The sequence below is a fragment of the Heptranchias perlo genome, chromosome 30, assembly GCF_035084215.1.
Source record: "Heptranchias perlo isolate sHepPer1 chromosome 30, sHepPer1.hap1, whole genome shotgun sequence".
NCBI lineage: Eukaryota > Metazoa > Chordata > Chondrichthyes > Hexanchiformes > Hexanchidae > Heptranchias > Heptranchias perlo.
The window spans coordinates 15,532,677-15,555,966 of NC_090354.1; the positions used below are offsets into that span (position 1 = coordinate 15,532,677).

Below are 23,290 nucleotides of genomic sequence, written 5' to 3' on the forward strand. Positions count from 1 at the left end.
TGCAGTATTATAGTTCATTTGAAAAGCACAGTAAGATCTTGTAGTTGTCTGATTGGCAGAGAAGATGAGATGGACATGATTGATGAGATCCTACCATGAGTGAAAGGATTTTCTTTTAGTTTTGTCTCCCACTGCACTAAGACAAGAACTGTGCTGCAGAGTCTTATTGTGCTCAGAACGCACTGTACGATGCAGCTGCAGCTGTCTCGCACATTTGTAATTCTCAAACTATTTTAATTACTTCTGTAGGATCTGAGCTCAAGATCCCAATATTTGAACTAAACAGTTGTCGTAAAATCCTAGGCAATGTAACTAAATCTCACAGAGCATTGTTTTAAAAAAAAAAATCGACCAGGTACAGATGCCCCCACAAACTGATTTAAATTCTGTATAGTGGTGGTGGGCAGTATGGAGTCATATTGCATTGGTGCCTCAATGTGCTGCACTAAGGGGTGGGTTTGGGGCTGTGAGCTCAACAGAGGGAAATAATCAGCCATGCTGTTGAAGGAAAGTTTATGAATGGGGCTGAGCAATTCCTGCATGAGGGAACGAGAGCAAGCCACCTTACCCAATTCTTACACACCATCTGCTATCTGGCTTCAGCACACTGGCAGCAGTCTGGCAACAGGTTCCCTGCCTGCCCCTTCAGTAGAGGAGTGGTGAATGGGCACCTAAAATAAGGGGGTTGCTATCTACTAATAAATAGAAAACAAAAGACATCATGAGTAACTCCTATAAACTTAAGTCTATCTGTTTCCCTTTTTCGCAGATGGTCTTGGAAGAATGCATTCTTCCAACTGAATTGGTGGCCCCCAGGGCTGCACTGAATATAACTGGTACCAGCAAATAACAGTCTCGAGTTTACTCGCCCTCCTTTTTTTAAAAAAAAAAGTTCCTGTTGCCGTAACACGATAAATAGATGTGCAACAAGCTACAACCATTAGTGTAATCATTGATGTCTACATTTCATATAAGTTGGTTGAGTATAACTATTCAGTTAGTTTTTGTTTTAAAATAGAGGATACTTGATGGTAACTGGAAGAAATTGCTGTTTGTTACACGAGTGAGTTTTGTGGAGCCTACCTCAAGTGGAACAAACACTATGGTTAGGGTTTTCTGCTTGTGCTCTTACCAGCCAGCGATTGCCCTCCATACATTTAAATGGACAGGAAAATCGTGGTCTGAAACCCCATCACTTTATTACCAACAAGTGTTCTTCACATGTACCTTTTTAAATGGTCTTTTAGTTTTTTGTGTGTTTATTTGTGTGACTTTGTTTTGGCATTCTTTTGTGAGTATAAATTGATGGATATATGATCTGCACTGTCTGAGGAGTGAGTTGATTATTGCTTATGGTGGTAGAGTAAGGTAGGACGTGTAGAATGTGACAGTTGTTTTCATTGTGGAGTTCACAAGCAAATGAAGTGGATGTAATGGCTGTGCACTGCTGGCTGAGGGAGCATTGTGTATGTAATGCGCACGATTGAGGTATCCTTGTGGACACGTTGGATTTTTGAACAGACAGAATGTAGTGGTTGTTATATAATGGATAGTGTATTTCTCAATTTGCTGCCTTGATAGACAAGATATCAATGTGATATCCTTGATTTTGTAGTTGTGTGTCAGTCAGCTTTATTACTGTGTCACATACCACGTGCACGTTGGTCGGCCTCCTGTTGCGCATCATTAACAAAGTTTTCCTAAACTATACATTATATAACACAAAGAAAAGCATATCACTGGTGTGAGTTTACAATGTTACTTTTCTCAAGTATTACCACAAGTTAAAGCGAGCATCCGATTATGGAAAATTGTAACTGATGCATTAAAAATGCCAGTCCTTACACATTAAGCACCATGATAAACAGCAGTGACACTTGGATAGAAATAGTTAAACTTCTCATACATTTACAAAAATTAGTAGAATGCAAAATGAGTGAGGAGCTTCAAAATTCTATATAGTCTGTGGAATCGAATTTGTACACTGAGGCCAGAGACATTGAAAGGTGTCACCAGACCATTCAGTACGTTACTTTTCAAAGCTGTGGATTTCTCCAAACAACTTTTAATAATGAACCACTACATAGTAAATTTCAGAGCACAGTCTATCCAATAAAAAGGATGTGGAGATGCCGGTGATGGACTGGGGTTGACAATTGTAAACAATTTTACAACACCAAGTTATAGTCCAGCAATTTTATTTTAAATTCACAAGCTTTCGGAGGCTTCCTCCTTCGTCAGGTGAACGATGTGAAAATGAAATCCTCGAAATGAAATCGCATTTATAATTCACAGAACAATGCTTGGTGAGTACAGACAGTTTTTTCAACTGCCCGTTGCCAAGGCAATCAGTGTGCAGACAGACAGGTGTTACCTGCCAGGTCTCACAGAATATACAAATCACCAAAAAAAAAAAAAAAAAGAGATAGAGAGGTAGAAACATAGAAAAGACAGCAACTGACCCGTTATATTAAAAACAGATAACATTTGTTCGCTGGTGGGGTAACGTGTAGCGTGACATGAACCCAAGATCCCGGTTGAGGCCGTCCTCATGGGTGCTGAACTTGGCTATCAATTTCTGCTCGACGATTTTGCGTTGTCGTGTGTCTCGAAGGCCGCCTTGGAGTACGCTAACGGGTCAGTTGCTGTCTTTTCTATGTTTCTACCTCTCTATCTCTTTTTTTTGTTTGTTTTTTTTTGGTGATTTGTATATTCTGTGAGACCTGGCAGGTAACACCTGTCTGTCTGCACACTGATTGCCTTGGCAACGGGCAGTTGAAAAAACTGTCTGTACTCACCAAGCATTGTTCTGTGAATTATAAATGCGATTTCATTTCGAGGATTTCATTTTCACATCGTTCACCTGACGAAGGAGGAAGCCTCCGAAAGCTTGTGAATTTAAAATAAAATTGCTGGACTATAACTTGGTGTTGTAAAATTGTTTACAATAAAAAGGGGTATAGGACACGTCTCCAAAACAGAAATTTTCTCTATCGACGTTTTCAACGGTGATTCTACTCGAGTGCCTGCATTGGATGATCTATCCAAGTATTATATATGTTAAGGAAGCATATCCCTGTAGACTTCAAACTGACATATGGTTTGTGGAGTCCACCGTGAATCATTTTAAAGTTCCGAGGTTGCCAAGGACCCCACCAGAACCTCCTTACTGTGCGACTGTGTCTCCAAAACGGATGTTTATTTTGTAACTTTACCTTTTATAACTAAAAACTTTTTCTATAAATGATTGTTAAACAAATACAGGATACCTACCATGTGGTGCATAGCTTCCCATCAGGTAAAAGCTGCATAAAGGAAACCTATCCCAAATTTGAGCTTCAGCATTGGGTTTTCAGTAGTTGTGGACACTAAATATTTTTAAATGGCTCCTGCCCAACCAAATTATCAGTCTTGGACATTCTTACTAATTGTTAGATATGTTTAGAAAGCATGAATTTCAAAAGTGCTTTTGGATATTACTGGTTGCCCTGGAAGTGACTTTCATATTTTACCCTTAATGGTTGGTCCCCTTTCTTTGTGGTTTTGATCCTTACTGTACAGAGTATCTACCATGAAGACAGGGAGTAACTGTTTAGTCTGTGAGGACACACTACACTAAACTTCCAATCTAAATGGATGAGATACACAAATGTGCTGCCTGTAAAATTAAACTTTTATTTATTTTTCTGAAACTCTTCACCTTGTATATAAATTACCGCCAAGTCTCCTTACAGTAGTATATAGCTTACGAGGTATGGAATTACTCCTGAAAAAAGAAAACATTAAGAGGAATGATTCCAAAATCCGGTGCTCCCAGCAAGAAGCACCAGAACATGGAATCACCTCGACGTTTACCAAAGTGATTTGGCACCTATGGCTTTTTTTTTTAAATGGGGAAATACCAGATTCCAAAGGCTCAAATTGAGTGTCTCATTGTAATAGTACAGACATTTCACAGATAAAATATGGCACACTTACTCCAGAATAACATTCCCTCATTTATCCAAAGCATAAAGAGGAATTCACTTGCAGTTTTCAAGCTAAGTTCTGAATGAATTAAGAGTCACGCATATACTGTGTAATATTCCTGTCTATGGTTCTCCACTACTGTAATTCCTAGGTGATTGATATGCATGTTCTTTTGCATGGTGCAGGTTGTGGGACAGATCAATCTTCCGTCTGATCTAGATCTTCTGTCAAATGCAAACTGGATTAGTCGTAAAGAGGAACAGAAATCAAAGGTGATAATGGATCTCCTCAACCATATGCCATCAGAATCATCTGCTGTCATCACTTCTGCCAATACCATTCTCACAGAGCTCTTCAGTCACCGAGGTATCATTATAGACATTTATATATTATAAATAGGGAATATTCAAAGCTAATCAGTCAGTCAGTGGAATGACAAATGCTGAGTATTTTTTGATTAATTACATGCAACTATTAGATTCAACCCTTGTATAGACCACAATATTTATTGCATATTGTGCGATTACCTATAATTACATAGAATCTACTGCACAGAAACAGGTCTGTCAGTCTAACTGGTCTATGCCAGTGTTTATACTCCACATGAGCTTCCTCCCATTCTAATTGAGTAGAATGGGCCTATACTCTCTGGAGTTTAGAAGAATGAGAGGTCATTTCATGAGGCATATAAGATTCTAAGAGGGCTTGATAGGGTGGATTCTGAGAGGATGTTTCCCCTGGCTGGAGAGTCTAGAACTAGGGGACATAGTCTCAGGATAAGGGGTTGGACATTTAGGACTGAGATGAGGAGGAATTTCTTCACTCAAAGGGTGTGAATATTTGGAATTCTCTACCTCAGAGGGCTGTGGGTGCTCAATCGTTGAGTATATTCAACACTGAGATCAATTTATATTTGGACACTAAGGGAATAAAGAGAAATGGGGATAGGGTGGGAAAATCCAGTTGAGGTAGATAATCAGCCACGATCTTATTGGATGGTGGAGCAGGCTCGAGGGGCCGTATGCCTACTACTGCTCCTATTTCCTATGTTTCTGTTAAATACCTCAAAATGATGTCTGCCCGAAGTGTATATACGGATAGCAGACATAATAACAGCTATAGCTGACGACTGCATCACAGCAAGGAACTATCTGAATGGAGGATCCGGTGTCATTGTAATATGCCAAAGCTCACTGTGCAGGAAACTACCAATTTAGAAAAGAATAGGAGAAAAGATGAGGTTATTAATAAGTGTGGTTAAACAATGCCAAGTTTGCCATAAAAGCGTGTATGCTGTAGGAGGATTCAGTCTTCAGGCCCTACGAGAGTAAATTAAAGTTTGATGCATTATGATTTCAACACCGTGAGATGCAGGGAGAAGGATAGCATATTTGGAGCTTAGGAGAAACATGAGAGAAAAGTTCAAAGGAGCAACAGGGTGTTGTTGATAAATAGAGACAAGTTGGGTTGCAATGGAGGTAGAGAGACAGAGTAAGGTACAAGTTTAGAAGGATATCCTCGGATACCACAATTTTCTTTCCTGTATCCTGTCCTGATGAGTGAGATGCTTTAAGAGCCTTCCCAGATCGGGGAGCAATTTACAAGTCTATGGTCTTGGTCACTATAGATCTGGTCACCTTTGGGCTCGCTGACCTACATTGGTCCAGCCAATGCCTTGAATTTAAAATTCTCATCCATGTTCAAATTCCTCCAGGGCCTCGACCCTCCCTATCTCTAACCTCCTCCAGCCCTTAGAGAATGCTGTATTCCTCCAATTCTGGCCCCTTTTACATTCCCAATTTTCTTTACCCCACCACTGGCGGCCATGCCTTCAGTTGTCTAGACTCTAAGCTCTGGAATTCCCTCCCTAATCCTCTCCTCCTCACTTTCCTCCTTTTAAGATGCTCCTTGAAAACTACCTCTTTGACCAAGCTTATGGTCACCTGTCCTAATATCTCCTTATCTGACTCGGTGTCAAATTTTATCTAATAATGCTCCTGCAAAGTGTCTTGGGACGTTTTACTAGGTTAATGGTGCTATATAAATGCAAATTGTTGTTGTTGAGGGGAAAAGAAGTGTATGGTGCAAAAGAGCATCCAAGAGTTCTTGGAGGCAGCTTTAGCAATGGAGATACATGAGATCAATTTGAGATAGTATGGCCAAACATAGATGATGAAGAAATAAGAGTGGCATCATCAAAGGAAACAAGAGGGGAAACTGCTGTTGAACTTCTGAGAAACACAAAGAAATTGTGACTTTTGATGAATTGAAAGAAACAAGATTTTCATTGCTCCATCAAAAACCATAGATAAGTTCAAGATGTAGTGATTCAACCACTGTATTGTGAAAGAACAAGAGGTTGTGTGCACTGATGGTGTTCAATTTGAAGAATATTGATGAATATAGATGGAATTATAGAATTATGAAAGTGAATAGGATGAGATGATGAGTGGAGGTGGTCATTGATATGGAAGATAAGCAGTGGGAGAGTTGATGAAGTCATTGTTATGGAAAGGGAATGCAGTGGGACAGAGCAATCCCTGATATATGTAAAATTTAAGTGTGTGTAAATGTAAGGGCTAATGGAATGTTGGCCTTTAGCTCAAGGAGGTGGAATACAAAAGTGAGGAAGTGATGCTTCCGTTGCACAGAGCCTTGGCCAGACTCCATCTGGAGTACTGTGTTCAGTTTTGGGCACCGCACCTCAGGAAAGACATATTGGCCTTGGAGGGGTTACAGTGCAGTTCATCAGAATGATACCAGAGTTTAAAGGGTTTAATTACGATGACAGTTTGCATAAACTTGGTTTCTGTTCCCTTGAGTTTAGACTGTTTAGGGTGATCTAATCAAGATCTTTAAAATGTTAGTGATTCAATAGGGTAGATACAGAGAAGTTATTTTTTCTGGTGGGAGAATCCAAAACAGGGGGCGTAATCTTAAAATTAGAACTAGGCCATTCAGGAGTGAAAGAAGAAAGCACTTTTTCATACAAAGAGTAGTGGAAATTTGGAATTCTCTCCCCTAGAAGGTTGTGGATGCCAGGTCAATTGAAATTTTCAAGACTGAGATTGATCTATATTTGTTAGATAAGGATATCAAAGGCTATGGAACAAATGCAGATATATTGAGTTGAGGTACAGATCAGCGATTATCTAATTGAATGGTGGATCAGACTTGAGTGGCTGAATGGCCTACTCCTGTTCCTATGAGCTATCAGCAACAGCATAGACAGAGCAATTTGAGGAAACCACATAACTATGTACATAACTTTGGATAGAAGATGTATGATGGTAACTTCCTTAGAAGTATACAGGGAATATCTGGTCAAAAGCCTTGGAGATTTCTAAGATGACAACAAAAATGTGCATGAACAGAATTCCAGAGCCAAGGCACAGCTTGAAGACAAGTGGGATACCATTAAGACCAGAAGCTTTGCTGGATTACAAAATTTGGAAGATCCAATGGACAGGCAGACATTGAGCAACAGAGTAAGGTTCTTTGCTAAGATCCTCAGGAATGGAGTTGAAGAGAAACGTGAGAAAAAGACCAACTTTTCCTCTAGGGTGCTTGCAACTGAACTTTCAGAAGTGATGAAAGGTGGTAAAAATAATTTACAGAAGTTTGAAGAGACAAGCTTTGGCAAAGGACCAAAAGAAGGGACTTCTGAAGGAGCAGGAAGACAGCAAATGATGCTTCAATAAAGTTATATTTATCAGCTCCGATAGTGGATTTACAGGACTTATGAGCAGAGACAAGGTTGGCTCAAGGTGCTTCAGGCAGATCAAAGTGCCTTGTGCAATAGACATGATTAAATCAAGATGCAATACCAGATATAACAGTTGGGTAAGAGCAAAGTATGAAGTCCTTCATGGCAGTTACAATAACGCTTGAGTAGAAGAAATGAAGTTAGGATATCACAACATCATCACAGTCCATGTAGCTAATCATCAGTGTGTATTGCTCAATAGTAAGTAATTGATACTAAAAGGGTAATTTTACAAACTCACAATCCCAAGGTGCAGCTCCACACTGGGAGCATGAATCATAAAACTATTCCTTAAATAATACAAAGATTGTTAATTGTACAAAACAATTCCCATCCCCATGCATCCTACACCTTGCAAGGTTTCGGAGGGAATAGTTGTTGCACTTTCTGCCCTAACTTTGTTTGCACTTTTTAGTTCTGAGATCCTTCACCAGTTCCACTTTGTTTGTTTAAGGCCATTTTTGTTGACTACTCATTTAATTACTAAACCATTTTGGGTATCCTGCCAAGTTCATTTTGTGTCAGAGAGTTTCCAGGCTTGGGATTCAGTGGTTCTGAGTGTACCATCACCTCCTCCAGCACATCCAACTACCTTTTCTGAAAACTTGGCTTTCCAGATTCTTAAGGATGTTTACTGCACCATTTTCTGATCAGATTGTAGATGGAGAACCTCCACGTTTGTCTATGTAGGGGTAATGTGTTAATTTTCAGTATGTTGATACTTAACTGTCAACGTGTTATTAAATGATTAGTATAATTTTATGTTGTTGAAAATGTCTGCATCTTTATGTTGAATAACTTGGTCGAGAAAGTCAAGCAGAATTAATGCTCAAACACAGTAGAAAATCCACCACAAGTCCTTTTTAGCACAGCTGAAATTGTTCTGGCAAGGGAGAAATTTGTATTTAAAATTTTTAGTTTTAATTCTGCTTCACCAAGGAAACAGGTTGTGCAATACATTTTACCGAAAGTAAATATACACCCATATGAGTAATAATTGACAGCCAGAAAGATGTGTCTTTATGCCATGCTGTAGGAACTCCTGAATTGTCTTTCTTGTTGTGCTCTCTTTTCTGCATTTTATTGTTTGTTCTTTAGTGCTCCAATCCACCAATGTTGAACTTCTCCATAGAAAATACTGATGCAGAACTCTTTGCACTGAAGTGCTTTTGTGGCAAATTAACTATTGCTTAAAGTAAAACATTACTATCGGGGCAGTCTTTTTGATATATAGTACTCTTTCTCACCATCTCCTATGTCCATGAAATATGTGCCACACACCAATGGGCCCATTGCTAATGTGAATTGAACTGCTTCTTTCCAGCTTTGAGAGTAGTGGCAGCTCTCCAGGCAGGTTACAGGTGAGGGGGAAAGCAGTGGTCCTAGTAATAAGAAACCTTTAGCACTTCTTCCCTAACTTTATTCAGGAGTGCCTTACATTGAAATGAGCCCCTCCTCTTACTTACATACATACATACAAAAATACATACCACACATACAGAGCAATGTTCCCCATTGAAAATAGTCACAGGTTTTCCTGAAACTCATTCCAGACTGTACCCCTTATCTCTTATTTTTGAAGAAAATTCTTCATAATCTGTTGAAGGATTGTGATATTAGCCGAAATGGACACTTGCCCAAATCATCATAAGCATTTTCAACTAATCAGGAATCTTGCATGAGCTTTTTGCAAAAATAAGCTTTTTTTTTAAGAAAACTTGTCCTACCATCTGTTATGGGGTTTGCCCTTGATAATTCCTGTGGAATGCATCCAAGCATTTGTTCATTTTCTTTGTATGGTCCACGTCTCGCATCTATAAAGCAAGACTAGAATGACTTAAGCCTTAAACATAAATATCTTGGTTGATATGGAGGTGTTTCTGTTTTCTCCAGATATTATGGAGATACTTCAACCTGCCTTAACATTTTGGGTGTTTGTTTCTTTGCTGATGCTGCTGTCCTGTCTTGCGGGTCCGAAAATAGATTAGTTGCACTACGCATCATGTATCTGCAGCTCTAAATCTGGATGATGTGGTGTGCATTTAAACAGCACGAGGGCAAAGGGAATCCGTCTGTGTGGGCCGTTAGCATATTTTTAGCTATTAAATATTCAAAAATAACAATTTACTCAAACTCCTCATTTCCACATTACAATTTCCCGCAAATGGTAACTTACGTCGTCCAATGATAGATTGAATTATGCTGATTTAACACGTTAACAGCCAGAAATTAAATATATGATCCCTTTGTAAATGAGTTTGGCCTCATTTCTGCAGACAGTAACAAAAGGAAAATAGTATGCAAGTTAAACGGACAAGTTAAACCCTGATATCAGCTGAATGAAGAATGAATCCTACACATAATGAGAACAGATGAGATCGAAACAATTGAAGTGTCTGATTCTGGTAAGTGCTTACAACAGATATCTATCTATTATTACCTCTATACAGATATCAAACACAAATAATGCATGTTCACATGTTATCAAGTAGTCACTTCACTTAACATTTCATATATATTCCTAATGCATGTTGTGTTCTTGTATTTTATGTCTGTAAATTTATATTTGTTTACTGTTGTTGACCTTCCAACAGTATTTAAGTCATTATTCCTCTATTTGTATATTCTCAGATGAATCTTACTCATTCAAAACCACATATGCTTTTTCTGGGAATGAATCCACAGTGGCTTCTATGGAATAGTAAGGCATGAAATCCAATCCTTCTGGGAATCCAATAGCCAATTACCCAGAAGGCAATTGGAGAAGTTGCCTCCAGGCAAGAACCTCCATTGGGCTACCTGTGAAACAGTGCAGATCATCAGGAGGGCCATGGTGAAAAACAATTGGACCATCAACTAGCCCACCTCACACCCACGAACAACTTGAGAAAGGTAATACACCAAGAATACAAAGCCTGAATATTATGTAATCACTCTGTAGGCTCTTTTATAACAGTGACATTATCAGGTTGTGTTGCATTCCACAACAAGTCTAGGCCTAAATGACTGAGCAAGTTGCTCAATAGTATGTCTGTTCTCTGCACTGGCCTGCAAGCAGCACCCTTCTCCATTCATTTAATTAGAACGTCACCATGGAGTCTTCCGTTCCACACAGAACCAGATTTTGTTACACTCACAGTAAGTTTAACATTTTATTTTTGTACTATTACTTAAAGTACTTCTCAATTGACTCGGGAATCAGAAGTACAATATCAAAATTTGCAGACGACACCAAATTGGGGGGTATAGCTACTGAGGAAGACTGCAACAAAATACAAGATGTTGTTAACAAACTTGCAGAATGGGCGTATAAATGGCTAATTAATTTCAATATAGACAAGTGCGAGGCGGTGCATTTTGGTAAGAGGAATAAGGAGGCCACTTACTCCTTGGAAAATAGTCTAAATGGAGCAGAGGAAGAAAGGGATGTAGATACAGACTCTCAAATCATTAAAAGTAGCAATGCAGGTTAACAAAGCCATAAAAAAATGCAAGCAATGCACTGGGGTTCATTTCTAGAGGAATAGAATTCAAAAGTGGAGAAGTTATGTCAAACTTATATACAACCTTGGTTAGACCGCAATTGGAGTACTGTGCACAGTTCTGGTCTCCAAATTACAAAAAGGATATAGAGGCAATGGAGAAGGTGCAAAAAAAGATTTACAAGGATGATGCCACAACTGAAAGGTTATAACGATCAGGAAAGACGGAACAGGCTGGGCCTCTTTTCTCTACAAAAGAGAAGGCTGAGAGATGACCTGATAGAGGTCTTTAAAATTATGAAGGGGTTAGATAGGGTAGATGTAGAGATGATGTTTCCACTTGTGGGAAATTCCAAAACTAGGGGCCATAAATATAAGATAGTCTCTAATAAATCCAATAAAGAATTGAGGAGAAACTTCTTTACTCAAGAGAGTGAACTTGCTACCACATAGAGTAGTTGAGGCAAATAGCATAGATGCATTTAAGGGGAACTAGATAAGTACATGAGGGAGAAAGGAATGGAAGGATATGTTGATAGGATTAGATGAAGTAAGGTGGGAGGAGGCTCGTGTGGAGCATAAACACCAGCATAGACATGTAGGGCTGAATGGCCTGTTTCTGTGCTGTAAATACTATGTAAAATCTCTTACTATATGTTAAATAATGTAGCTATGTGCTTTTTTTATTGAAAATGTTAAATAAAATATTCCTTGTCGTGTCTGCTTCTAGTCCCTTTTGTCCTTGTTGCAGGAATTTCTGAATTTTTTAAAAAATGGATTGCCCCAAATTATATCCTATGCTTTTGGTTTCTGGAACGTTCTTTTATGTTAAGCAGTATTCTGTCCTCTCTTGCCTAGATTTTTATTACACATTGAGGATGGCTTATCAGGTGCCAACTGTTTTATTTTTCAATGTCATATGCAATCAAAAATCAAAACTTGATCTATTTTGACTCCTTTTCAAAGTTATTTTCAGTTCATTTTCTGCAACATACTGGTTGAGGTTAGGGGCTATGGTAGGCTTAATCTAGGTACATCTTTATTCAGCATTGAGCTCAAAGACAAATTTCAAGGTTAGCTCAGCTCCTCTTGAAGTTGGTAGCCCACTATGTTTTTCCATCTAACATAGACATTTGGAGCTGCATGTTATATTGGTGATGACTCTCTGGCCTGTGTGCTGCTTTGGCCCGTTGGTGTTAGTTGGTTTTACATGGTTTGGCCCATGGCCGTTGTATTTTTATGGTTTGGCCCATTGCTGCTTGTTTTACAGCTGAATGGGTATGAAATAAAATAGATGGTTAACTAGTTACTTTATTTATTTAAGAGAAAAGGCCTACCGTTGGAAGGTGGGGGCTAATATAATGTTACTGAAGGAGAGTCCTCCAAACAACATGGAGCAATCTTTGCACACTGTCTGGGTCTTTTGCGTTTTGCTTCCCATTCTTCCTCTATACGCCAAGGGATATTGGTCCACAAACATTCCCCACTTTTTAAATTGAAGTATGAGGCAAATGATCCAAAATGTTCAATCTCCGCCTGCAAAGCTGGTTAACTGATATTTGAATTGATGGCCATAATTAAGACTTGTACAATGTTGAGTAAAACTTACAAAATGCTTGGTCAATTACCTTACGTTCTGTTTAAGTCTATGCAGTGGAAAGATATACAACCGTGATAGCACTACAACGCTATTGCTTACACACATATGCCAGTAAATAACCTAGCAGGCTCTTATGATGCTCATTCCGCCGGATTTGCCCAAAAGATCGGGTCCAAGTATCTCCGACTTGAATGGTCAGTTTTTTTTAAAGTTGTATATTTCTTGTGTAATTTCCAGAGAATAAACATACGTGCAATCTCAGGATCATGCTGATTCTTCCCTAGGAGAATGTTAGGGTGGTGATATTGACAGTGGTTGTGGTGGTGAGGTAAGAGAATGATTTCTTAGAGTTGGTGACTCCGAATGGAAAAGATCAAAAATGCACATTTAAATCACTCGTTTGTCTCTTTTATAGTTGTGGAGAAAGCTTCTACCAACTGTAGAATGGGTATTAGATACACAAAATGCTCACATTGACTTCTTTGCTTTGTGAACAACAATATGATTGCACTATTCCACCTATGTTACCTGCAGAGTGACCAGACTTCAATAGAATGCAGGTAATTAAGGAAGTATTTAATGTGTTGTACAAGGCACTGTACCAGTTCAAACTATGAATATCCGACATTGATAGTTAATCGGCAGGTTTTTTTTCCACATATGTGGATAGGAATCAATTAGATTCCCCATGCCTGTCTAGGAGCTACAACAAGCTTGTATGAGGTGATCACAATTGTGTGGGACAGGCTGGATGGACCAATTGTCCATCCCACCCAGGATGCGTGTTTCACAAGTTTTACCACGTATGTAATATAGCATAAGGCACCCACCATCACCACTTTGCAAGACACTTGGCAATCTTTATTTTTAAAAAGGACAAATATCTGCCCTGATGCTGTGCTTTATTCAAACCCCAAATAGTTTTAAAATTGAGATTAACCGTTCCAATTAAAATTCTGACTTTTCCTGATCAATGTGTGCAATGTATTCCCTTAATAATGTACAATACTTAATATCATTCACAATATGGATATGTTTGGGGACGCTCCTCCTGATGCAGGAAAAGCATTTAAAATGAAAGCAGATTCTCAAGAGTCTTAACTGAAGATAGAGTTCAGTGTATATAAATAGGTCTTTTGTTTAGAACCTAAACCAGATCATGGGTGTCCAGCAACAGAATGGATTCTAAGCCTATCTGTAGCAGGAGTATCCAAGCTTTTAGTCTCTGGGCAGTACAAGATTGTATCATGGGATAAATTTTAACCCCACAAACGGTTGGGTTGGGGGCAGGTGGTAAGGTACCCAACCCCAACCTGCCTACTTCCGGTTTTAACCATTACATGGGCTTTACATAAGAACATAAAAAATAGGAGCAGGAGTAGGCCAATCGGCCCCTCGAGCCTGCTCCGCCATTCAATAAGATCATGGCTGATCTGATCCTAACCTCAAATCTAAATTCATGTCCAATTTCCTGCCCGCTCCCCATAACTCCTAATTCCCTTTATTTCTAGGAAACTGTCTATTTCTGTTTTAAATTTATTTAATGATGTAGCTTCCACAGCTTCCTGGGGCAGCAAATTCCACAGACCTACTACCCTCTGAGTGAAGAAGTTTCTCCTCATCTCAGTTTTGAAAGAGCAGCCCCTTATTCTAAGATTATGCCCCCTGGTTCTAGTTTCACCCATCCTTGGGAACATCCTTACCGCATCCACCCGATCAAGCCCCTTTGAGGGCCTATTGCCAGGGCTTGGGAACCTATGTGGCCCATGGGTTGCAATCTGTACACCCTTGATCTAGAGGAACATGCCATGGTTCCCATTATCATCATTATTTATTGTCCATGTAATCATAAGTTAGCTGCCAGTGTACATGGGCCAGCCAGAACATTCATGGTCTCCAAGCTGCAAGTGCAGAGCATAACATTTCACCACACTCAGATTAACGTATGAACAATGACGGACAGGAAAAAACTCTCTGGTCCATCCAGCCTGTCCCATACAATTATGATACCTTGTGCATCACAATATATATGCACTCCACCCCACCTGAAATAATCTGATCTCCTGGGAGAGGCGAAAAAGATTAAAAACCTGGTAAATTCCTCTCCGACCCCACCCAAGTGATCGCAACTAGATCACTCTGGCCCTGATCGTTCTATGCAGTACCTAGCTTTTGTAAAAGGTGATCTCCGCCCCAGCCAGAAAGAGGTCCAGCTCTCGCTTAAAGAAATTCAGCGAATCGATATCCACCACACGAGCCGGCAGCCTATTCCAGAGGACCACTATTCTCTGGGAAAAGAACCACCTCCTCACATCTAACCTGGATCTAGCCTTGTACAACTTAAAATTGTGACCCCCCTGGTCCTCCCTAACCTATTTAATTCGAACAAACTGTCAACTCGAACACAACCTGGGCCCTTGGTCATCTCAAACCTCAATCAGATCACCCCTAAGTCTACGCTTCTAAATGTAGAGTCCCAGCTCTTTTAGCCTCTCTTGATAACTAAGTCGCTTACACTGTAGATCTCCGTCCTTTTAGTTTCCCTTAGTGTTATAAACGGTATCACAATGTGGTAACCTGCTAGGACAGAAATTAATTATACCCAGACAGAAGCCATTGCCCTTGACCAGTGTTTTTTCCATCAAAACCATCTTCAGGCGCCTAGCAGTGAAGACCACTCAAAATCTACATACAGAGCCAGTAACAATCCCATCTGTGTTTACTTGAGAGGATTTATTCATTCTCCCTGTACTTTCTGGAAAGAGCTTCTATTGGTCTTTATCTGTAAATGGTTGAGAGGGGGCCAGTTAAAAATCTTGCACTGTGCTTTCTACACTACAGTATGAATCCACTGCTGGATCCTCACAAAATAGGCCAGAATGTTGCGGGTGAGCTGGTGGCCCCTTTGGTTTTGGACTATATTACTGAGTGAGGTTAGATCCATGAAAAGATAGCTATCGATCCTTATCCTTTTACACTCCAAAGAGATTGCTTTGAAATATGGATTTTACTCTGTGGTTGCCTTCTAAATGCTGGAAAGTGATTCATTGCAGTCATGTGGTGCCAGGTAGTGCTGCAAACATTGTCTACATATGCCCCAATTGTGCCAGATTAATTTTCTCCCTTCCTAAAACACTGGGGTGACATTAGCAATATAGCCTTAACTGTAGTTGTTACCTGGGACTAAATGCTAATTGAGCAACCCACAGGAGACAGACACATGTGATTCTAGGAAGCCTTCAGCAACACTGCTGCATTAATCCAAAAGGGGGTCCCATAGATTTTCTATGGGAATATATAATCTATTAATGTTAATTCAGCTCCCATACAGTGGTATTCAAAAACTTCCATAAGTTCTTCAGCATTCACTATCTACAGAAATGTGCTGAAAATCAATAGGGAATAAGTGTTAAGTTTATCAAGATTCTGTCTCGAATGGCTCAGCAAGGATATCCAAGTAGATGAAGAAAATCCCAGGTTCAATCTGCAGTTTGTGCCGAAAGCTGATTTTAGCTGGGTAGGGGTTCTAGTTCCCCTAGTTAGGGAGGGGAAAATTGGCCAGGGTTTGTGTTTGATTGCTGTCCAGCTACCTCTGGAAATGTGCATAGGTTGATGCAGTGCGAGGACAGAATTGGGCTTGGCTTATGAATAGTGGCCACTTCGATGAGTGAGTGTGTGCCTGGTACCTCTGGAAGTGTACCCGAGCAAGGAATACAATGCCTTCGGAAGAGGAGGTGAGAAAAAGATGATGGAAATTTCACTGCTCTGACATCCCAGAGATGATTGTGAATATTCTTTTTGAATTTATTACAGGAGCTGGGACACTATTCAAAAATGCCGAACCTATCCGCAGATACACAAGCCTCGAAGAAATAGACACAGCCCGTCTGATATCACTAATAAATAAATCTTTTGGGAAAGATCTGCATGAGGACTACATTTCAGTAATGAAACCCAAGCTACATTCTATTTATTTGTCTGAAGGGTAAGAGCTTTCCTTTCAGTTTTATCACTGCTGGGGCATTGTGACCGATTGTTTTCACTTTGCAGTGCTTTCTCTGATTTCAGTAGTTAAATAATTGCAGATGGTTGCACCTGGCTTCAGTTGACTTAAAAAAAATCTGGAAAGCGAAACAAGCTCATAGAATAGGTAGATTGGAGGTACACTAAGAAACGTCAGTGAAATTCACATTACAATCCATCCCAAACAGAAGGAATGAGGTCTTCTTACTTGATGGCTGTGGGAGTTCTTCATTCACCTCCTGAAGACAGTGAATCTTACTGGGCTATGACATAAGCTCAGACAATGAGCTATTCAAGTACGGGCGGTATTGCAGCCGAGACCAATCCCATCCTCACCTGATATTTGTGTATGCATATTTTCCAACAGGTGATCAGGAATGGGAACCCTAATTGCTCCCCCCACACACCCAATCTCCCTAGCTCAGGGCCACTCAGACCAATTTGTGATGGTCCTTTTGTCAACTTAACTGACATTGAGTAACTCAGCACAGAGCAAAGACTGACCTTGGGGGATGCAATACATTTGGTTCTTCCTATTTGACAGCTAGGAGGAATGATTTAACTTGCAGCTGACTATGCTAATGGATATCTCTTCCCTCCAGATCCTCGTAACTGGTGGCTATGTGGTAGTGAGATACTTAGACTGGTTGAAAAATTGAATGAAAAATTAATTATCCCATATAAAGCAAAACAATACACCATTGCTAAGGAGGAATTTATGGTAAAGCAGACCAGGTTAACCCCAAGAAACTGATCAGTGAAGCAGGACTATGGTCCTCTCTGTAGCTGGAAAATAATTGCTCAATATGTTTAGACATAATTAGACACATTTTCTGTGTAACGTGTTTTTGATTTATATAGGCAAAATAGAGACTGCATTCATGTAGCGTGCAACATGATTTGCTTCAATAATTAATAACACAGGAATGGGTTTGGGGTAGGTCTCAGCAACTATTTTCTGTCTGCTGCCACAGGTACAGTGCTGCTGCAATTATCACCACAGAATCTGTCCTGAATGGGATGCCGTACCTTGACAAATTTGTCGTCAGTACAAACAAACGCGGCCAAGGTACCAGCCTGATGTTATGGGAATGTATTCGGCAGGACTTCGGCTCGCTCTTCTGGAGGTCGAGGGCAACAAACAGGATCAATCCTTGGTATATTACTTTCTAAATTTACCATTCTTCTATCAACTGTACCCTTTTTTTTCTTTTAAAATAATGAGTTGTCACATACAAAGTTTATAAGTCAGGATGAAGTTGCACGGTATTCATAGGGACATTCAAAGAACCATTAGACGGTTGCATAACACCACGCATAGACAGGGATTGTGTCGGTTTATGGCACACAACTGCACTTGTAGAATAGGATTATAATGCTCAAATTCTGATATACTGTTCAATATAAGATAACCATGCATAGACATATGGTCTAGATTTCATTAGCTTATGACAATGTTTGATTAATTCATTGCACTATACATTTACACAGCAGAGGAAAAAAATAACAAAATATCCATCTTCACCAGATTCAACACGATTAATTTTACTCATCCTTAAAAATTCCTTTGAAATAAGAATGGTGAGACAAGTCTAAACCTGGACCTCTGCCCCAGACCATAGTTTCTAGTCTGACTTTACTGCAACATTTGTCTCCCCCTGACTAACTCCTGAATGCTGTTTCTCCAACAAACCTAACAGGCTTTGAAGCAATGTGGAACTTTTTCTCTAATGAAGTTAAAAGTTCACAAATGCAAAAAGGTGTGTCTGCACCATTTCTTTGCCTTACCATTGATGGCCAGGCCTTCAGCTGCCTAGGCACCATGCTCTGGAATTCCCTCTCTAAACCCCTCCATACTATCTTCCTCTTCTCCTTCGTCAAGAACCTCATTAAAACCCACCTCTTGTATAGGATTGCCAACTCTAGTTGAGTGTATTCCTGGAGGTTTCATTATATGACCACCTGCCTCGAACCAACCCACCCCCACATTCCCACCATTGGTCTATCGGCCAGGCATGCAATCATTTTGATATTAAAATGCGGCTGTGCTGTACCCCCTGGACCCCCTCCCACTGTGCTGTGCGCCCCCTAGCTATGCACTGCTTTCTGACCTCCTGCTGTTCTGTGCTGTTCCTTGGCTCAAATGAGATCATGCTAAACCATCATATCCACATTCCCATCACAGACTACCCATGAGCAATACTATAGGTGATCAGCATGTTGCTAAATACAAATGAAAGTTATTAAATTAGAATTAGATTAAATACCAAATACTACATAGAACTAAAGGAACCAAGCTGGAAATAGGCTTAGCGCACACCGGACAGTACACTTAGCCAACGAGCTGTGGCGGGTACTATTTACGCAATTCTGTTGCCAGTTCTCCCATTCACCGTTCTGTCTTTTCCACCCCTCACTCTTCCTGTTTCCCTTGGCCTTTGTTGCTACCTTCCTCATTTTCCCCTGCTTCTGCTAATGTCTTTCTTCTATTTTTTTTCTGCCACTGCTTCTCTTGTTCCCCCTGCCTCTGTCTGCTTTTCTTAATCTTTGTTATGTTTACTTGCGTAACGTATAGACACGTCAGCAAACCGAAGCAGAGACTGAGTGGCACAGACAGAACTGGATAACCAGAATGGCATAGAAACTAATTTATAGAGGTAAGCCTGCTTGTATGCAACAGCCACCTGAATGAGATTTTGGCAAGTCGATGCCACGTACAAGCGGGCTTGACTGTTAATCAACCAAATTGTGACAAAATATGCAAAATAAAATTCTTGTACCTCCAGCCAGTTACAGAAAGGGCATGACAGATTCAGGGCATACGTTCTCTCTTGGGTTCTTGATCTAGAACCAGTGTTTGTCAAATTAAATCTGGAGGAGTAGATTTTTATTTTTTCCCCAATTTTATCTCCTATTGTGCTGAGCTACAGTCCTTCACTGCTAACAGCCCAATCTTTTGCATGACCCTTGGCAGTGAATGTGTCAGTCAGCTATTTGATCATGGGCAGCTTCACAGTGCTGTCCTCAGCTGACAGCCGCATGTGCACTTTCCACCAGGAGTCACTGTTAGTGGCTAAGAGCAAGATGTTTGGTTGAATTTCATACCACCACCACCTCAATGCAATGTCGACAATTTGTGGCCAATGGTTGCAACTCCTATTGGCACCATGGCTGAGTCAGCTCAGGAGAGGTTGTGTATTCAACATGGGACTTTCCTGGTCTGCATGTCTCGGTACCAGATTTTAAAGTCATTTGTTCACATAGTTTCTTTCTTGATCAGGACTGCCATTATATAGTGTAATTAAAATATCACACTTTCCAAAATCCAGTCTTGGACTTTATTGTCCAATTAGTATTAGTGCACCTGTCTTTGTAGAACACCACCCTGACTGATGTAACAGTGATTAAATGCAGCACTCCAGAAAGTAATGTTGTGAATAACTGATTCTTTCTCATTGTTTTACCTCGTCCTTTTTCCTATTTCTGACTTTTCCTTGTTTTCATTCATTTGTTTCTCATTTTGAGTAGTTTTTCTGAAGAGTTGATGTGCATTTTGTAGCTACCGTAGTCACTTCAGTGCACAACCAATATACATGCCTTTCTCTTGTGCAGGTATTTCAAGCAGTGCGATGGAAGCTTTACAAATGGACAGTGGATAGTGTTTTGGTACGGTCTGTCTAATAGGCGTGACTCTTACGAACTGGTGGACCATGCAGAAAGTTTACCTGATTCTTTTATCACCCCAAAAGAGCCTGTAAATCAGCAGACCTCTTCTGCTGCAGAACACTAAATCTTATCACTTACTGTAACTAGTTTTTCCTTTTCATCCATGTCAAAAAAAATTGCTACTCGATAACATTAGACATGCCTCAGTTACCTTTGTTTCTTTGGCATAGCCAGTTGCTGTGAACCTCCTCTTCTTTTCAAGAAGCCTAATGGGATTGGTTACCTTCAAATTCCATTATGGTAAAAGAGGGAACAATTCTATTTACATTAACTGTAGCGAATAAAACCAAAGTGAATGAGAGCTGCAGTAATGTAATAGTTTTAAAGTCAACTACATTTCTGTCTTTTACAGGATATTGGTCTTTGGTAGAAAATGATGGCTAAGGGATTAGTGAGTTTGATTTTAATTAAAACTGAGGTCAATTATAATGAGAACGGTGAGCACAGGCAAATTCGCCACCAGGCTCATCAAAAAAGATGAGTATTCAATTCTCATTCGGATTGTCGAGGAGGACAACTGAGGACCTCTGATGAGAAGGAGTTCAGTTGATTCTGAGGAAGATTGAACACAAAGTGCAGTCTATTGGAGGTCAAAATGTTGCTGCATGAACCTGAATTGAGGAAAATTGAATCAGTCTTGGGAGGTTTATAGCCATGAAAGAGATACAAAAGGCTATACCTAAACCTTCTACTTAGAAGTCTCCTAAAAGAGATGGACTTTTAGTGGAGTTCTGTAAAGCTCACTGTGACCAGTTGCTCTTGCAAGTCTGAATTCCTTGCATAAAATCTGAGAACAGAAGAATGGTGGATTGATGGCTTTGACTTTGTATCACCCTCCTCTGTAAAGAAAGTAAGGATCCAGAGCAGTGTGGGAGTCACAGAATTATATCGCTTCTAAATGCAGATCATAAAGAAAGAGCTAAAAGCTTAGCTACTAGAGCTATACATCTTTTGTTTGAGAGAGTCAAGATTATCTTCCACTGTGCTGTTTGGCCTGATGGAGTTATTATAGGATTGTTGAGTGTAAAGACTCTGTTAGCAGTTCCTGGAGGCCAGGGGATGGAAGGGCAGACTGGCATCTAAGCATGGGACCCCAATTTCTAAAATGATCTTGGAATGAGATCTTCCCGGAGGGCCTACAGTAGAGATCCCAGGCTGAGACTGGTGCAATTATAAATTGGTTGAATACTGCACTGTTTGATTGGAAATCTATACAATTTAAAGTGGTAAGTCTACTAGAGTCAGATTATTACCGGTAGGTGTGAAGTGATTAAAGGCACCCTGCCTCACACATTTCTCTTTTGGCCTTGGCTAAGGTGGGGTGGGGGGGAGGTGTTACCTCTAAGACACATCAGGGTAGTTGACTGGCAGATCCCAGATGATCCAATTTTGTTTAACTTTTGAAAGACACAACTGACATTTTTTTGAGAAGTTGGCAGTATGTGGTTTTGCTGCTCCTTCTAATTGCCAAGTGGCTGGTGGTAGACGCTGGCATGATCCTGCCGGCTCCAGGGTAGGGGAACAGGTGTTGTTCACCAAAAAGATGGCAGCCTGTGAGATCTCTGGCATGATCAAGGGAAGTGTTCTCCTTCCAATGGAACAGCTTATTATCTCAGGTTTTTTTTAAAAACTGAATACATTGCATTGATAATTATCTGATATTTATATATGGAAAGGGGTCTGACACAAAGCATTATTACAGCACTTAACGGAGAGAAATGTCCTCAATCCAAAATGCATTATATCCTTAAACAGTTTGTGCTATTCTATATAATAAGTACAGGTGGGAGATTTTTATTCCATTTTGGCAATTTATTTTTTTGGTGGTGATAGATGGCAGGCTATCATGATCCCATCATGGAACTGTGGTGATACCATTTTTATACACCGTATTTTATAATCCCTAAGTAAATTTATTTCAAGGTACTGAGAAGCATGTCTGCCTTCAAACAGACAAGCTATTGCCTACCTAACATGTAGAATGTTAGGAAAAATAAGATAGGGCTGGAATTAAGGCAACTTTCAATCTTTAGATCCAGTGTTCACTTTTTTTTTTCTTTTTCCCATCAGTATTTTAAGTATCAAATTCCTTTCCCCTTCTCAAGGTCTTAAATTGATGCTTGTGTAATTGTGAAACAAATTGTTTTAATCACAGGAATGAAAATATCAAACACTTCAGTCCAGGTGTCATTGCTATCTTCTGGCGATGACATTTCAAAGAATTAATAAATTACTTTTGAATCCTGTACTGTTGAGCTTTCAAACCCTACTTTTTAATCCAGCCCTCATAGCTGTAGACAAGGATGATTCTCAAAAAAAAAAGCAAATTCTGGTTTTGTGTCAATTCTCTTCATTTTTGGGAGACTTTTCTCCACCACAAAGACCACTTCACTGGAAATCTTTACTGTGGGAGAGGGGAACAACATTTTATTCATTGATGAAAATGTTATAATAGTAACATAGTACTGGTGTGATGGGAGTGACTCAACTCTTATCACTGCACTGATCATAGAAGGGTAATTTTGCAAGGCTTCGCTCCTGGTGCAGTCTAGTTCTACTGAGGCAGTATGCCCAATTGATGGCACATCTAATTTTATGGTGATTCATTCCATTAATACAGCAAGAAGTCTGACTATGCACAAACCATGTCATTCCTACCTGTTTTGTTTGGTTTTGAAAGTAACAAATAAATATGAGATGCTACTTCAATAACACGAAACCTCA

The 23,290-nt window shown here is 39.8% G+C and overlaps 1 protein-coding gene across 2 annotated transcripts in view; it reads left to right on the forward strand.

Moving 5' to 3' along the window:
• The window catches only part of nags (N-acetylglutamate synthase), a 36,708-nt gene extending 13,418 nt beyond the window's left edge, over window positions 1-23,290 (forward strand). The window contains exons 4-8 of one of the 2 annotated variants that reach the window (XR_010958013.1): window positions 4,155-4,335; window positions 16,631-16,802; window positions 17,815-17,997; window positions 19,416-19,497; window positions 20,453-20,535. Coding sequence is in view for 1 of the 2 variants with exons in the window: in XM_067968961.1 (XP_067825062.1) it covers window positions 4,155-4,335; window positions 16,631-16,802; window positions 17,815-17,997; window positions 20,453-20,630 (714 nt within the window). In the remaining variant the exon portion in view is untranslated. Of the gene's footprint in view, window positions 1-4,154; window positions 4,336-16,630; window positions 16,803-17,814; window positions 17,998-19,415; window positions 19,498-20,452 lie in introns of both variants that reach the window. The other variant, XM_067968961.1, reaches the window with a different exon arrangement.